The 16363-nt window shown below is 36.5% G+C and overlaps 2 protein-coding genes across 6 annotated transcripts in view; both read right to left on the reverse strand.

Annotated features, from left to right (window-relative positions):
* mast2 (microtubule associated serine/threonine kinase 2) overlaps positions 1-12265 on the reverse strand; it is a 160264-nt gene extending 147999 nt beyond the window's left edge. For 4 of the 5 annotated variants that reach the window (XM_067374156.1, XM_067374158.1, XM_067374155.1 and 1 more), the window contains exon 1: positions 11298-12265. In XM_067374156.1, the coding sequence (XP_067230257.1) occupies positions 11298-11378 (81 nt within the window). In that variant the 5' untranslated portion in view covers positions 11379-12265. Of the gene's footprint in view, positions 1-6771; positions 6891-11297 lie in introns of those variants that run through there. The other variant, XM_067374162.1, reaches the window with a different exon arrangement.
* A 2241-nt stretch (positions 12266-14506) lies between these two features.
* Positions 14507-16201, reverse strand: tmem69 (transmembrane protein 69). The gene is made up of 3 exons (XM_067374198.1): positions 16104-16201; positions 15860-15909; positions 14507-15621 (listed from the first exon to the last, which is right to left on the reverse strand). The coding sequence occupies exons 2-3, from the start codon at positions 15902-15904 to the stop codon at positions 14938-14940; spliced, it is 729 nt and encodes a 242-aa protein (XP_067230299.1). The 5' UTR covers positions 15905-15909; positions 16104-16201; the 3' UTR covers positions 14507-14937.
* Positions 16202-16363: the final 162 nt, after the last annotated feature.

The raw sequence follows: 16363 nt of genomic DNA on the forward strand, positions 1-16363 counted from the left end.
AAAATAAAATGTAATATGAGGCCTGAATAAACCAATGAATGCAATGTGTGTATCTGTAAATGTATATCTTATATTTAAAAACAACAACACATTTATAAAGAAATGAAAACGGAAGAGATGTACCGGTCATGATTTTTCATGGCAAAATTGGCCAATTCCAATACCAGTTGATGACTTTTTTTCTTCTTCTTAAGCACATTTATTTGTTGTTTATTTGCTCTTTAACAGGCTAAACTGGCCTTAAAAAAAACATCTGTAGCCATTTGAAATTAGAGGCAACCACTGGATTTTAATCACAATTCAAACAAAAATGCCACAGCAGTTGCGCAAAACTTTGAGCAAAAACAGCATGGTCTGACTTTAGCTTTGTGAAATGATGCTACATAAGACACTTGCACAAACCAAAAACAGATGGACTGAATGAAATTGCAAATTTAACAGAATTTAATTTAACAGGATTTTTTCTTCCTATTTTTCTTCCTATATTTCGAGCATAGCGAACAGTGATCTTGCTGTGCCTAGTATTGTCTTTGCTGCAAATCTGCGCTCTCCTCTTTGCGTCAGTCTTCAGCGTATGTTAGCGTCCTGTTAATAGACTTTGCAATATTTATTTTTTTTACACAAATGGCTTTTTGGGAAATTATTGCAATGCAGTTTGTGTGCAAGTCCAGAATAGAGATGAGCCAAAATTAATCTAAAAAGTGCATTTATATCATTCAACAATAACCAAATACAATCCAATAAAATTTTCCTCCATTATCCTTAATCATCAGACACAGTGTGTAATTACTCTTTCAAGCAGCATTTCAAAAGACACATCAGCAGTGCATGTTCAACAGCTGCCAACAAAGTCCATGAAAATGGGTTATTTTAGTTATGCTTGTTAAAAGTTTGTTACGCTTGTTCCGTTTTCATTCTTGATGACAAAATGTCAAGTGCAGCTGATTCATTGGAAGACAAATTTCTGTGTAGTGAATTTCACTAACCATTAGTGGTTAAACGGATCATTGTTGATCCGTGATCCGTACGAACCAAGCCCCACGGTTTGGCACACGATTTGCGGATCAATTGCAAGTTTAACCGCAATAGAGTGAAAGGTTATCATTTGCACATGTTTCGTCTTGCTAGTTTATACATTAAATAAATATAAATCCATTCCAGCACTAGAAGAGGCAAAAGAGGATTTAATAGAGTACCTCAGGGATGACGTGTTTTTGTAGGCAAAACCCGGAAGCGAGATAGCATTTTAGGACTTCCGGTTCCATCGCGCTAAAGTCTATGGGTTTTTTTAATGGGTTTTTGCTAAAATCGGCTGAAATTAGGTCTGTGATTAACAAAGCCTCTAAATATTTTCACGTTTTGATCTATGACATAAAACAAAAGTTACAACCCGCTTGTGATTTTTTAAACCTTTATTGTGTCTTAAAAATGGTGGTTGCTAACAAATTGCTAAAAAGGGACTACTTCCTTTGGCGGGGACTTCAGACGTAAATCATAATCAGCGAGCATGTTTTTAAATAAAGTTCGAGGAAGCTTGGTGGTGGTGACGTTGATCCGCGACCATGGTGTGCTGTAGTCCGTTTATAGCCTACTGTTAGCTTTTTATATCTACCGATCTTTATTTAGGCTTCAAAGTGTATAAATGTTGTGTTAACTTGTAAAGATTATCTTGATAGACAAAACGTGTAGGTGTCATAACCCTTTCTTAAACACAGAGCTTATTTTTTGTGATTTTCCAAAAGTCTATGGGAAAAATGCATAGGCTTTCGATCGAGGGAACCCGTGTGCCGCTAACTTCCGGGTTGGCCAACATGTCATCCCTGAGGTACTCTATTCGGTATCACACAGAGCTGTTATCGGTGCATGCGACGCACATACATACAAGGCTCGTGCGCACACACACACACACAGAGAGGCGCGTTTCAGATAGCTCGCGAACTCCAAATTGATTTCTCTTTCGCGTCCTCAATGCACTTGGATGGACACATACGTGCATTACGTCAGTCAAAATACCCCTCTCGGCAAGTATTCTCGTAAACATATTCGTTATGTCTTAACTGAATGAGGTGAGAATTCGGATGTGTATATCTATCAGATGTGTGCGTGCATGGGGTCTTACAATTAAAGTGACAGCAACCTATAAATACCTGCTGTTGTCTGTCATGTAAATCAAACATCATAACACAGCTTTAACAAAGATTAATCTATATAAAATTTATACAGTGAACAATGTAAATTTTACATTTAATTATAACATTTCTGTACACAAAAATTAATACTACAGTTAGACCTTATACTTTGTTTGTAACTTTGTTTTATTTACCTATTCTTGTAATTGGTGTACAGTATTTGTCTGTTCACTGGCCTTTAATAATGTATTAGTAAGTAGTTTCTGCTGGTATCGGAGTTGTTAAAGTGGGCTAAGTAATCTTTTTTTTTTTTTTTTGTGCTGATCCAAAAAATGATCCGATCCGTGACTTAACCATGATATGATCCGAACCGTAAGTTTTGTGATCCATTTAACCACTACTAACCATTTCTAATGAGTCCTGGCAATGAGATAAAGCGAGTGGTGAAGATGCTAATCTGCAGGTTTACATTTATCCAAAATAACACATACAATGCTTGATTCTTTTAATTTATTCCCTGCAGTAATCATTAACTACTCAGTTTAGAGTCGGATAAGATTGATGTACATGTGGAATGTTTTCCATTTAAATGTGTGTGGTTTTCCCAGTTCTCAAACAGAACGTTAAACTGATTTGTACACAAACGATCCAAATCCATTTGTGTGGCCAAAGTTTGTGAGAACATGGGTGTGTGAGCCTTTGTGCTTGTTTACATGCAGAATTCAAACAGGAGGAGGCTATTAGTCTAACTTCTACATAAACTAACATTGTGAATAAAGCATACAGTACTCAACAATACAGCTCTAAATGTGAGTTTGGCATCACCCAGCATTGTTTGAACCCCAAACTCTGGCATAAATTTCAGATTTTGACGTGTGATGTACACATTCCAGCTTCTTAGAGCACGTACTATGCTATTTTGCCCAATAAAATGCAGTAAAACACATTGTCAAAAGTTACATATGACCGGAATCAGGTTTCTTAGACCAAGATTTAAAATGGAACAAAACGTATTTTTAGTACTGTCAAATTGAACACAGATATTAACATAAATGTTTAAAAACTTAAATTTAAAATTGAACAGTTACCAAATTTAATATCATTAGTTTTTCTGCTTTCAGAATTAATCACTGAGATTAAACATGGTTATTTTATTGTATTGACAGCACTAGTTTTTTAACAATAGGAAAAATTGGTTATTATTTTAAGGATTTATACATCTATAATATGTACATATATAACATATATAACATTAATAGTGGGTGGAAACATACACTGTCAATGTAAAATTATTTTAATAATTTGCTTTAAAACAATGACAGGACAATAGCACAACAGTAGTTGTGTTTGTGTTGAGGTGTACAGGAACTCTGCGCAGAGTCAGTCAGTCAGCTTACTGTTTCTGCATCATTACATTCTGCTTGTGGACAACCTCAATTCCAGCCTTGCCTTAACACCATAACGTAGAGTCACAATCAATACCAATTTGCACACATAAACATACACACCACATGCACACAAAAAATGAACACTGGACGTATATATCCTACCGGATCAATTGTAAAATTGTTGAGAACTGAAGCACAGATATTCAAACCACCAAAAAATTATGAAACAAATTCAAGATGGGAAAAAGCCATATGGGTCTGGAAACATCATCTAGATTCATTAAATGACACGTATAGCACGCAGCTAACTGCGTCTATAAGCTATGCCTCAAAATATCACCATACTGATGTCTAAAATATGACACTCTGTTAACATGTTAATAGTATTCATTCTGTATGTAGACCTGCATCTAAAAAGAATTAGAGTCTCCAGTCTATCCGTGTTTGGCTTCTTATAACATGGATTAAGCAATGCCAAAGGTTGTAATCTAGAAGAATTTTAATAAGTACACACAATGTGCAAATTCAGGGATAAAGGAAGCTGTCGAGTGGCTGTGCCTTTGAGTGGTTTTCGTCTGTGCCACCAGCACAAAAACGTGTGCTCAGCCATATTAATGATGGTGCTGGAGGGCTTTCAATTTTGAGAAATTACGGATAACAGGAGAAGGAAAAAGCTTCACAGGCAGGGCTAATTGAGAGAGTAGCAGGATCAAAATGGGGGAATTAAAGTAAAATAAAGGAATGAACATGTACAAAGATTTTTTTGGCGTTGCACTTCCTTCTTGATTAGAAAATGAGGTAACTGTAGGCTTTGCTCTAAAACGCTGATTAAAGGCTTATATTGATTTAAATTTTTTCGAGGATGTCTCCATATTTCTTTGAATGGCATTACTCAATATGCTAAGAGGGAAGATGAAGGGCAGGTTAGGTTGCCCTAGAAAACACAAAAGACTTTGGCTACCTATTAACCATTTCTCCTAAAGTCTAAAAGAAGCAAATACAAATCCTTATAACACTATTAACATAGCACTTTACATGGCACACATACAAAATCCTCTGTAAAACAATAACTTGATGTTGAAAACTTGATTCCAGAAATAATAATTAACCTGTTATTATCTTGACTATTTTATATAAAGATTTAATGAATAAAATCTGCAATGATATGAGATAAATAAAATAAAACAGAAAAGTGGGCAGGATCCTTCAGTGAACAGAACTGTGTAGTAGAAAGAATGTCTAAAATGCTGGGACTGATATTAAAAAAGAAAGCTCTAAGTTTCAATAACACCAAGTGCTAACTTGCACAGACACCAGTGCATTGTCTAACTGATATCTGGCTATTTCTAAATGCTTGCTTGATTCTCAATTAATTGAGAAATAAATGCTACACACAAAATAAGAATGCATTTTTAAAAATATATACATATATATTTAATTTCAATAGAGATGTGCCGTAAATACATTTCTTAGCTTAAATTGATAGCCGATTATTCAGAATGATATCTGATATAACTTTCCTGAGGTAAATGCAAGGTTAAGTGACATTGTTCTCAATTTGTTTTACTGACCTCTTTCCGTGGTTGAAACACTGATTGAACAATTACATAAATTATGATACATTTCAGTAAGTTGTACTGTATCTTTTAACATACCTTTTTGTTCATGTTATTTTGTGCTATAACTTGTATTCAAATGGAAAAGACTTGAGCTCCGCACTGCCACTTGAACTGAGGCACATTTATGAGTGTCATAACGCCATTTATTGTTTGAATTTCATGATAAATTGGACAGAATTTGGAAGTTTAGACTTTGTTTCTTATCAGAAGTAACAAAAGAACAAAGCTTTTTGTGATCACTGGATGGGTGGCATGCTACAATAATGTTTAGTGTAGAGAAAACCTGCAGAGCTGGAAACCTTGGATTGAACTATGATTCATATGGTCAATAGAGCCTGCTTTAACGTCATTGCTTTTTAACTGTTAATGCATTATTGTCACATTAACTTGCCATAAATTCAACACAAGAGACATATCCTTTACACAGCGAGTCAGACATGTTTTTTTTTGTTTTGTTTTTTTTACAGGATATAATCAGACCAGTTGGCCAACAGAACAGTTGGCCAATACTGATTATTGGCTGATACATCAGTGCATCCCTAATATTTGGGTTTTTTTTAAATTGTGATTTTAAAGTAATATTTTACAAGTTTTGTTATGAACTTCTGAAATTTTAGTAACTTGACAATACGGCTGTGCGATTAATCGTAATTAAATTGAATAAAACATTCTGTCCAGTGCACCATCCTTTCCTTCATAGCAGTGTGCTTTTGCTCCTTCCTAAGCCAAACTTAACATCTAAATCAGCCAAATAGGTGAGTGTTGTAAAATGCAGTCTACTGTTGTTAAACTACGGAACATGCATGATATTAAACAGTGTTATTAAAAGCGCATTAAGCCGTAAAAGAGATACTGTTCTATAGACGGCTCTCTGTGCGGCACTCCAACATGGGGCAGAATGCGCATAAGCAAAGTATACAGTGGGCTTCGGATATGAGCCGAAATGGTCAAAAAGCCTACAAACAAAAATGTTGAAATGCAGTTTTGGTAAGCATCCTTGTAAACACAGTCGGTTATCTCTTAAATTCATGTAAACAGTTAAGAAATAAAATGCATGTGTAACAGTATATTGGATCCGTGCAGCTCTTAAAGTGACAGCAGCCTAACAAATCTGCTGCAGTGATTATGTCATGTTGTTAATCAAACAACAAAAGACAAAGATAAAAATCACTCACTGCTCTTGAATGAATAATTTTTGTAGTTTTAAGAAGGATTAGTCTATATTTAATGTAGTGTTATTTTACATTTTATTACTTTATTTGATTTCTGTTGTCTATAACTAAATACCAGAGTCAGTACATCTAAATGAAAAACCTAAAGCACTTTTTGTTTAATTTGTATTTTTGTTCTGTTGTATTTATTTGTTGGTTTTGTTTGTCATTAGTTTCTTTGTTCTTATTGTATTGCTGACAGTTTACTTCCGTAACTGTTTTGACAACATTTTACTTCCATTAGTTAACACAGTATTAGTTTTTGTTGAAGTATCGATAATTGTAAAATTTCACTGATATTTAAAATTACTCATATCATGAAATAAGACTTATCACCCACTAATAATCATGTTAAATAATTGTGATTTCAATATTTACCAAAATAACTGTGATTATGATTTTTGCCATAATCGAGCAGGCCTACCTCGACAACACTATGCAGTTGTGTGAATTGTCACTGCGCTACCAGTGGTCTCAAAGGATGGAGCAACAAAGTGTTGTTCAACAGGAAAGCAAAGAATGGCAGGATGTTTTTTCCAACTATTGATGGTCCTGTACACCCATTGAGAAAGTGAAAAGTATCAATGAACAACAGTAACTCACTTTTATGTCTTTATTTCATACAGTAAAGTGGTTTCTTTAAGACAAGAAAAAAATCTGACTCCATTCACTATAGTGCTCTTTGCCCTTTACACAACAAAAATTCTGAACCACTCCCCTTTCTGGTGACTGGAAGAACAGTGCTTTTCACTGCATTAAAACAGCTGTTTTTATGACATGTTGTCCAACATACACAGGTTCCTGCTTGTAGCATTCCTCTTCCTCTGATCTACCTCATGATACAGTGCAGTTCTCTGTTGATCCCAGTTGTGAGCCTTGACATGACCTCAGGATGGCCAACTGAACACGTTTCAGTATTTTCTATTCATAACATGTTAACTCCGATCTGTTAAATAAGTTTCAGTGATTTGCTGGAGAAAAAAGATAGATCTGATCAGTTGGGTTCTTTAGTTTATTGATCACATTTAACATCTTAAACATCTGCAAATAACAAAGAGGTGTTTGTGATGTGTGGACTGATTGGTGGAACTAAGGCAGTGCCATAAAATTTCAAGGCTTGTAAATGAATCAGTAATTTCCTGTCATTTATGATCGCAGAGTGCAGGGGCATGTGCACTATAAAACCTGGCATACACCACTTTTTTCATGCCTAATTTGCACATCTGATAAGGGACAGCAAGAGGAAACAACATCTAATCACAAAAAAATCATCTGGTCCTCATGTCAGTGCTTATTTACTCTCAGTTTGCCAGTGCAATACGACTGATAACTGATATGATGGCCAATATTGAAATATATAAATTATTAAAATGTAAGTACAAAATTAGTCATGAATATTTTCCTGGAAGCAGAAGACTATAAATTTTAAATGTTTCTAACTGCTAAAAAGTTCTGTCAACTAATAAGAGTGCACAAGCTTATTGATGGCCTCAAAGCTAATATAGGGCCCTATCATACACCTGGTGCAATACGGCGCCAGGCGCCAATGTTTTTTGCTAGTTTCAGCCCGACGCAGTTATCATTTCAATGTCCTGCCCCACATTGTTTAAATAGCAAATGCATTTGCACCCATTTGTGCATCCATGGGCATGCTGGTCTGAAAACGAGATGTGTTCAGGCGCATTGTTGGCGCATTGCTATTTTGAGGCAATGGCGCAATATTTGTTTTGTTATTTAAAGAGTGCATTAGTAATGTGCGCCTATGTGCAGGTGCAGAACACGCGTACACTCTGCTTATTACACGCACAAACATGCCAAATATTAAAAATAAAAGGATTAAAATGAAAAAGATTATTATCGTGTGCATAAAGGTAAAAATGCTTTGGTGGAATCCGGTTTTTCCCATAGATGGTCTGCTCGCACACTTTAACCTCAAGCCCGAGCAGATCCATTTCCTCACAAGAGAAGTGTTCAGTTTTTCCACTTGCAAATTCTGCCATGTAAATAGCGAATCCACCATGGCATGAGCACATCTGGCTTTTAAAGGGGATGGGAGATGAGACTCTGACTGGTTTATAGCTATACTAAAGACCACCAAACTATAATTTTAATTTCATGGAGTTTTAAATGATCCAATTCAGTTGAGACCAATGAACTCCCATAAAATAAAGGTTGAGCACAGCAGATTGAGACGAACTAAATAAATGCTCTGCTGTGTTACTAACTGCATGCAGTGGAGAGACAATGTTCCTAATTTCTTCCTAGAGACAGCACCTTCTCTGCATTACCCAGCCTCATGTGCATCTCTCTCTGCCTCCATTTCTTCCTACGAGAACAACAATTTATCATTGCTTCTAAAATCAATGCTAGCAGTGTTTTTGGCCATGTCGAACCAGTGTTTTTTTTTTTTTTTTTTAATAAATACACATTGACTGCATTCACACTGAACACAAACATGACTGGTTTATCAAATTAAATCTTAAAGACTAACTGTCAGTGTCATTTTTACATCAACTGAGCAAATGTCTGTGTGGAAATAGATGGGAGAGAGCGAGTGAAAATGAGTAAATATGAAAGATTTTATTTTAATTGGATAATTTAACAGGAAACAACACAAACACACTTGATCAGATGGCCATGACCTGTTAAATGATATTTCTGCATAATGAGGTGACTATAGTGACAGCATCCTTTCCTTTTGCTTCACTGTCTATTGGCGCTCTAGACTCATTAAGTGCACAGAAGCAAATTCCCAGTTATAGATTCACCATATCATAAAGGCTAGGAGTTAAAGGATAATCCAAATGCTCTCTAATGAAATAAGACAAATCTATTCAAGGCTATGTCAACTGAGGTCACTCTCCATAACTCGATGAGCAGACTACCTTACAAAAACTGCAAATTGGTGAGAATATCTGGCACCATCCTCTATTGATGCAGATGCTACACCAATCAGACAGAAAGCTCTCCAGTCCCGACAGCAATGTAAACAGGCTCACAGTACAGCACTGGCTTATTTTAGCCCTCATTTCAGTCTAAGAGTTAAGCATAGAGCTTACATGCCAAAAGGGAATTAGTCTTCAGTAACATCAACAACATGCTGTAACCCCTTTTTCCATTATCTAACCAAGTCCGGTTATGTCAGTTCATCTCTCAAATGATCAAAAATATTTATGCAAGTAAATGCAAGGATGAAAAGCTGATTTGGGTTGGGAGTTGCTTATGTAACAGCTTTTTTGCACCAGTCCAAACCATCTGTGCTGGTCAAAGAACTTTTACAACATAACTCAACGACTACCGGGGAGAGGAACTCCTAAAACAAAGCTGAATCCCACAGATGTTTAGCTCACCACTGAAAGGTTATAAGAGGGAAAAACTGAGCCCATGAAAAACAGGAGCCAAACCTCTTAAGATGTGCATTCCAATTGTGAATTATAGTAAATAGGACTGGATAAAATGTTTTACTGCACATGGAGAGCATTCATAAAAAATAATCAAAAGGGTGCTGTGGAGTTCATGGCAATACCAATACTTTGAACAGTAGACCCTCTTGTTAGCACTAAATGCACTGCAACTGTAATCACAATTTATATTCAGTTGCAAACTTACATAAACCTAAAGCATAGACTAATTTCTTTTGTTGAATATGTTGAAGAAGATTTTCTTTCAGGTCTCATTTTCACATTCTGGCATGTTGGAAAACAATTGTGTACTGCAGGGTATTGCCAAAAAATCTCACACTTGAATGCAAGAATAAATGCTTGACCAGACTGAGGCTCATTAAAGACAGGAATAAGATCATCCAGTGGTTGTTCAAGAAATTTGGATATATGGAAAACTCGTGTGTAAAAAAACAACTCAAAACTATGATCTCACTATTTATCAATTCAATCTAGACTGTACTTCTCTGAACAATCTTGGAACAATGTATCGCATCACTTCTCACTTTACTCCCTTGTAAATGAAATACTTACATTATATTATTGCTCATTATATTACACACACAGCCACTTTGATAAAAGCACCTGCTAGTGCTAAATTAATAAATAAATTATATATATATATATATATATATATATATATATATATATATACACACACACACACACACACACACACACACACAGTTTAACTCAACTTTCAACTAATTAGACATTGTGAATCTGTGAAAATAAGAAAATGAATTCAAATAACACATTTTTAAATAAACAAGACAATTTCATCAGAATGGTTTTGCATTTGTTGCCAAAATTAGGAAACACTAAACTTGTGCATGTTTCACAAAGCATGAGTATGCTTCTTTTATTCCCTTCCAATGTCACTCTGTCCTATCCCCAACAATGATAACACAAGACTCACATTGTCAGAAAACAAGGAGCCAATAAAACTCTTGCAAAATAAACATAATGTGGGTAATAAACTTGAGCAAGTCCCATAAACTTACTCGAATAAGTGTACAAAGCTAATTATACACAATGCAAAAACACAAAACCCAGTGCGCATGATGTCCAGGGTGTGTATCGTGTTTAATAAAATTCCATCGGTCTTGGATATACTGTAATGCAACTGAATAAACAAACTAGTCTTTATAATAATTAAAAAAATAAAGGAGACAGTTAATTCATCATCAATTGAGTGCTATGCAATCTAAGTATACACAAGCAAAAGACCTTACACTTATCTGCATATTCCTGCTTTCACTTTACCACTTGATAAGGGATTTTTGCAAGAAAAGCTTCAATGTCATAATGTACTTGATCTGTAAGCACCGATTCTTCATGGATGGACTGAATGGATGCACTGCGCTCATTCTGCAGGGCAGCTGCGTCACATGCAGCACCAGTTTCTACGGACTGCATCTGTACGGTGTTATTTACCTTACATTTTAAAAATAAACATACAATGTATTCGTGTTAAAACGGGTCAACTTTTCAGTGCAAGATCACTCACCTCGTCTTTTCCTTCAGTGCTGCTCTCCCGCTGCTCAGAGGTGCAGAGTTTCCTTTTGTTTTTGCTCTCGGTTCCCTTCATTCTGATGAATGGAGGTTGAGTAATGCTCTACAATAGTACTGTATCGATAAATCCGGTGGTCAGTGCATTTAGATGGTGAAACAGGTCTTGTTCTGATACATGGTGAGCAAACCTCTCCACAACTTTGGTCCACAGACAGAATCAATGTTGAGAGCTCGTTCGACACCGTGGCTTTTGTGTTGATCTATCGACCTTAAGTTACAACCCGAGTTGCCATGACAGCCTGTCAGTTTTCCCTTCCAATACTGTTTTGTCTTCAGTTTTATGTAAACCGTGCGTCTTTAGCGCGGCAAATCAGCCGGCGGAACTCGCTAGCTCGCTAGCTGTTTGCTGATAAAGTTTGCCAACATCCGCAAAATAAATGTCTTTCGGGTTTACAAAAATTAACTGACTGTTTAAAAACAACGTGTAAATAAACTCGCTGGGCTCGTGTCTGTCAATGTGAGATTATAACGACAGGTCACCATTACGTTGAATAACGCCGCATTTCCAACGTGCTTGCTGCAGTTTCAAGTGACCCAACGGATTTTTTTTTTCTTCCCTGTAAACTAATACTTTAGCATTCAGCAGTTACCACAGCCATAGCAGAAACCTAAAAAAAAAAAACGCGATTTTTTTCAACCAGTCAACCGCCTGACTGACGAGATACTTTGCCGCGGAGCCACAACACAGCGCGAGCTCAACTGTTCATCACGTCTCGTGAGTCAGGTCTAGAGCGCGAGCTCTGTTTTGACCAGGATCATTATATCATGCGGGCACGAAGCTCCGCGTTTCTCCTCTAACTTCACTCTTCTTCAAACGTCAACCCGGCCGTTGCGGGGAAACGGCTCGGTGCCAAAAATAATTGCTAATCAGAACCGGTCCATGTCGTTGCGTTTCTCCGAGGAGGAAATCTAGCAGCTTCCTGAAGCTCGGATCGAGTGAACGACTGTGGGTGCGTGCCAAATGCTGATCTGAGTTCAGTCTGTACGAGCAGACTCTAAGTGGGGTCTCTCGCAAATACACTGGAGCGCTGATCTAGGTTCAGTCTGTATGAGCAGAGCCAAGTGGGGGAGTCTTGCATTGCATACACCGGGAGGGCTGATCCTCCAATGGTTTAGAAGGGGCAAGTAAAAAGATCGGTTTTCGGTGAAATACGACTTTTAGTCTTTGCTGCCATCTGCTGAGACTAAAGTGATGCTTTTTGATAACAAGTATTACATTTTCCTTCGGCATAAAACAGTTGAATATATTTTATTGAGATATACAATACTGAGAAAGAAAGAAGGCTCAGCAAATCTGAGCAACATACTTTTCTTAATTTATTATTATAAAATTTATTAAATGAAATTTAAATTATAATTACATTATCCTCAATGACAAGTTCGCCATTTGTGTAGTGGAGAATTCAGAAAATAAATGTGTTTGTAAAATGAGATGATGGGGAAATATTTGCAAGTTATATTTAGGGAGCATTGAATTCTGAATTGGTGAACAGAGCCATATTCCAGGTTTTTGGCTTGTATCAAAAATTGTGATGTAGGAGGGGTGTGGGGTACTTCAAAAAGAAACATGAAAAAAACAATAAATTGGAATAGCATGAAGCAACATGGTCTATATTTCAGTGGATCTTACTTGAAAGGTGGATCAGGATCTTTTTTTCTTTTTTATTGTATTACATTTTAATCATGGTCAACAAATAGTGTACTGTTAGATGAGCTTAAAGGAACACTCCACTTTTTTTGAAAATAGGCTCATTTTCCAACTCCCCTAGAGTTAAACAGTTGAGTTTTACCGTTTTCGAATCCATTCAGCCGATCTCCGGTTCTGGTGGTACCACTTTTAGCATAGCTTAGCATAGTTCATTGAATCTGATTAGACCGTTAGCATCACGCTTAAAAATGACTAAAGAGTTTTGATATTTTTCCTATTTAAAACTTGACTCTTCTGTAGTTAAATGCTGTACTAAGACCGACAGAAAATAAAAAGTTGCGATTTTCTAGGCTGATATGGCTAGGAACTCATTCCAGCGTAATAATCAAGGAACTTTGCTGCCGTACCATGGCTGCAGCAGTGCAATGATATTACGCAGCGTCTCTCACATATGTCTCCATGGTTGCAAGGCACGTTCCCTGTGCAAGCAGGGGCTCACGGGCGCTGCGTAATATCATTGCACTGCTGCAGCCATGGAACGGCAGCAAAGTTCCTTGATTATTACGCCTGAATGAGAGTATAGTTCCTAGCCATATCAGCCTAGAAAATCGCAACTTTTTATTTTCTGACGGTCTTAGTACACGATTTAACTACAGAAGAGTCAAGTTTTAAATAGGAAAAATATCAAAACTCTTTGGTCATTTTTAAGTGCGATGCTAACGGTCTAATCAGATTCAATGAACTATGCTAAGCTATGCTAAAAGTGGTACCGCCAGAACCGGAGATCGGCTGAATGGATTCGAAAACGGTAAAACTCAACTGTTTAACTCTAGGGGAGTTGGAAAATGAGCCTATTTTCAAAAAAAAGTGGAGTGTTCCTTTAAGCATTAAAAAAAAACTTTCAGCAGCATACACTGTAAAACCCAACAAGTTGTTAGGGTAACTGAACTCAAAGCTTTAGAGGAAACCGATTGCCTTGGCTTAAACCATACCAACGAATATTTATGAGTACTGTAAACTTATTCCATTTGAGTCCACATAGTATTAAAATATAATTCCACTTAAGTACTTTGCATTAAAATCAGAACCTTTAAATTAGCTCAGATCTTTTAATGTTAACTACTAATTAGCAATAACACACGCACCCCCCCCCCCCCAAACATTACAAAACATTAAACACTAACTGATCACCCCATATATTAATATTGACAAATAAAACACATAAAATAACACTTAATTTTAAAAAATGAACTCCCCTTTAACAGTTTAACTGGAAATCTGCTGTAACTCATTCCATTTTAGTTCTATTTAATATAATCAGTTATTGAGTTCACATAACTTGTTCCTATTAGGTACAATTAACTTCAAGTAATATTTGAGTAAAGTTAAGTTGTTTGAATTTGAAATGAAGTACAGAATTTTACGTTTTTGCTAAAATCATTAAAAAAAATAGTTAAACAAGACAACAAAGAGAAATAATCAAAGTAATGTTGGGAACTGAATGTTTACTTGTTCAATACAATACAGTTTTTCCATTTTGAACCTTTTAGCATTTGCACTGCTTTTTCATTATCACTTAGAATATCAAACACTGTGGTAAGTATGCATTTCTCTTTTTATTTCACAGTATTTATATTTGACTTCTCACAATCTAACTGATGCAGTATGTGAAGTTATATTAAAAGTCAGGAAAAACTGTACGTTGTCATTTGAATTCACTACTGCAATTTAATATCCGTTTGGCTGACAACCATCAACAATAGAAAGCCAAATGGATATTTTATAAAAAGGAAGCGAATGAAGTCAGAAATGAAAACCGAGAAAGATTCAGAATCAATGTGGTGTAGATTATGGTTTAACACATTATCAGTGATGACACTTTTAACAGATTTAATATCAATGGATTGACATTACAAATATGCATAAATCATTTATCAGTGAAATACTTCTTCTCAGGATAAAACTGCTTAATGACAACAGTGCCTATCAAGGAGAAAAAGGCTACAGCTGTGAGGATTGTCCTCAGTGCTTTAAACCAGCTGGGGTATGTGGGCAGGAGGGACAAGTCATAATGCAATGCTATCCCAAGCCCCATTATCACAAGCACAGCAGACTGTGTAATGTCATGGCAAAAAAGGAGTGCTGTCCAAGCAATCAAAGAGGGAACCACGCTGTTGGCTAAATTGAGCCAGTCGGGTTTTGCAGGACTCCCGGCAGGCAAGGCGAAACCCCAGCGTACCCCACCAAGAAAGGAAACAATGGACGCTCCGTATGCAACTTGAGCAAATGCGACTTCGGGAAGATACAGTTCTGTGACAGCCATAAGTAGAGGAGCGGATACAAAAGGTATGAGACCAGATAATCCGAGATAGAGGGCCGGCTTTGGAGCTTTCTTTAGGTCTCTCATGTCATAACGAACCAAATCAAGTTCTCTTGGTGGACTCTCTTCCTGAGGCCGTTTCTTCAGTCTCTGACAAGACCAGTGAAATGACTGAGCTCCCAGAACAGAACCAGCAACATGTCTTGGGGGCAACTGTCCATATAAACCTCTAGTGAACAGTGTTGAACAATGAGTGGTCCGCTGCCCTAAACAGGCAAACTTACTGGGCACCTGAAGAACAAATGATGAAAGAACAAATGTGAATTAAAATAATTGCTTCCGTCTTGATGAGAATTCTTCTCATAAACAATGAAAAAATAAAATACTTAGAGGTCTATTTCCATTAGGGTACACAAGAGTATACTATTATTCATAACACACATGCGTGAGATCAAATAAATAATAAAAAAGTGCAACAGAATATGACTGACGGCAACCAAATTTGACAGGTAAAACGTTTAACTCTCACCCCAAAGTTACCGAGGATGTGACGTCCGATTATCCTGGCCAACATTTTACCTGCAATTTAAATATTATGAAAACGTTAATTATTCATTTAAGGACAGTTACTGCAGCGCTGTCTAGTTCAGAATCGCATGTCAAGTTGCTGAACTGAATTACATTATAAAAGCTAACACACTAACAGTGCACAAGCAGTGTTTACATCTTATGTCAGAAACATGGTTCGATAAAACTTATTAAAACATACAAACCTTGATTTCATATCATAACGTCCTAAAATAAAAACAGATTCAGTCAGCAGAAGGTCATTACAGCGCGCGTGGAAATGTGAAGCCAGACACATCAGAACACGCAAAATGCCTGGAAAGTTCTTATAAAAGTCCTACGGAAGAGCCCGGATATTAAATTAAATACAGTAAGTACTTTTAAAACTACATTATAGGCTTTTATGGATGGCATGGAGTCTCATGGGAATGAAGTGTAGCAAAACAAGTGCTGTTAAAAAGGTAAT

The sequence above is a fragment of the Chanodichthys erythropterus genome, chromosome 21 (assembly GCF_024489055.1).
Source record: "Chanodichthys erythropterus isolate Z2021 chromosome 21, ASM2448905v1, whole genome shotgun sequence".
NCBI classification, from domain to species: domain Eukaryota; kingdom Metazoa; phylum Chordata; class Actinopteri; order Cypriniformes; family Xenocyprididae; genus Chanodichthys; species Chanodichthys erythropterus.